The 617-nt window shown below is 63.2% G+C and overlaps 1 protein-coding gene across 1 annotated transcript in view; it reads left to right on the top strand.

Moving 5' to 3' along the window:
- Nucleotides 1–258: 258 nt before the first annotated feature.
- MYOG (myogenin) overlaps nt 259–617 on the top strand; it is a 5,776-nt gene continuing 5,417 nt past the window's right edge. The window contains exon 1 of the mRNA XM_009634086.1: nt 259–612. Coding sequence (XP_009632381.1) covers nt 259–612 — 354 coding nt within the window. The remainder of the gene's footprint in view (nt 613–617) is intronic.

A 617-nucleotide genomic window follows, 5' to 3' on the forward strand; every position in this document is an offset into this window, starting at 1 on the left:
CCCCCCCCGCCCCCCCCCCCCGGCACGGCTGCGGCCCGGGCAGCGTAATCCCGGCGGGGAGAGCACATGAAATCAGATGGACAAGTTTTGATGTGAGGCAGCAGCTTAGGGTGGGCTCAGGTTTCCTTTAGGTTTTCTATATTTATCTCCGTGATTTAATGCCAGCGCCGGGGTTTAAATGGCACCAAGCAGTTGGCGTGGGGAGAGGGAGCAGCCGTCCCCAAGCCACACACACGTCCCCCAGCCGCCCGCGCGCCCATGGAGCTCTTCGAGACCAACCCTTATTTTTTCCCGGACCAGAGGTTTTACGATGGGGAAAATTTCCTGGGCTCCCGCTTGCAGGGGTACGAGCCGGCGGCGTTCCCCGATCGGCCCGAGGTGGCCCTGTGTCCTGAGGGCAGGGTGGCTTTGGAGGAGAAGGACTCAGCCCTGCCCGAGCACTGTCCCGGGCAATGCCTGCCCTGGGCCTGCAAGGTCTGCAAGCGGAAGACGGTCTCCATCGACCGGCGGCGGGCAGCCACCCTGCGGGAAAAACGCAGGTTGAAGAAGGTGAACGAAGCCTTCGAGGCGCTGAAGCGCAGCACCCTGCTCAACCCCAACCAGCAGCTGCCCAAGGA

Source organism: Egretta garzetta, unplaced genomic scaffold, assembly GCF_000687185.1.
Source record: "Egretta garzetta isolate BGI_Z169 unplaced genomic scaffold, ASM68718v1 scaffold202, whole genome shotgun sequence".
Taxonomy (NCBI): Eukaryota; Metazoa; Chordata; class Aves; order Pelecaniformes; family Ardeidae; genus Egretta; species Egretta garzetta.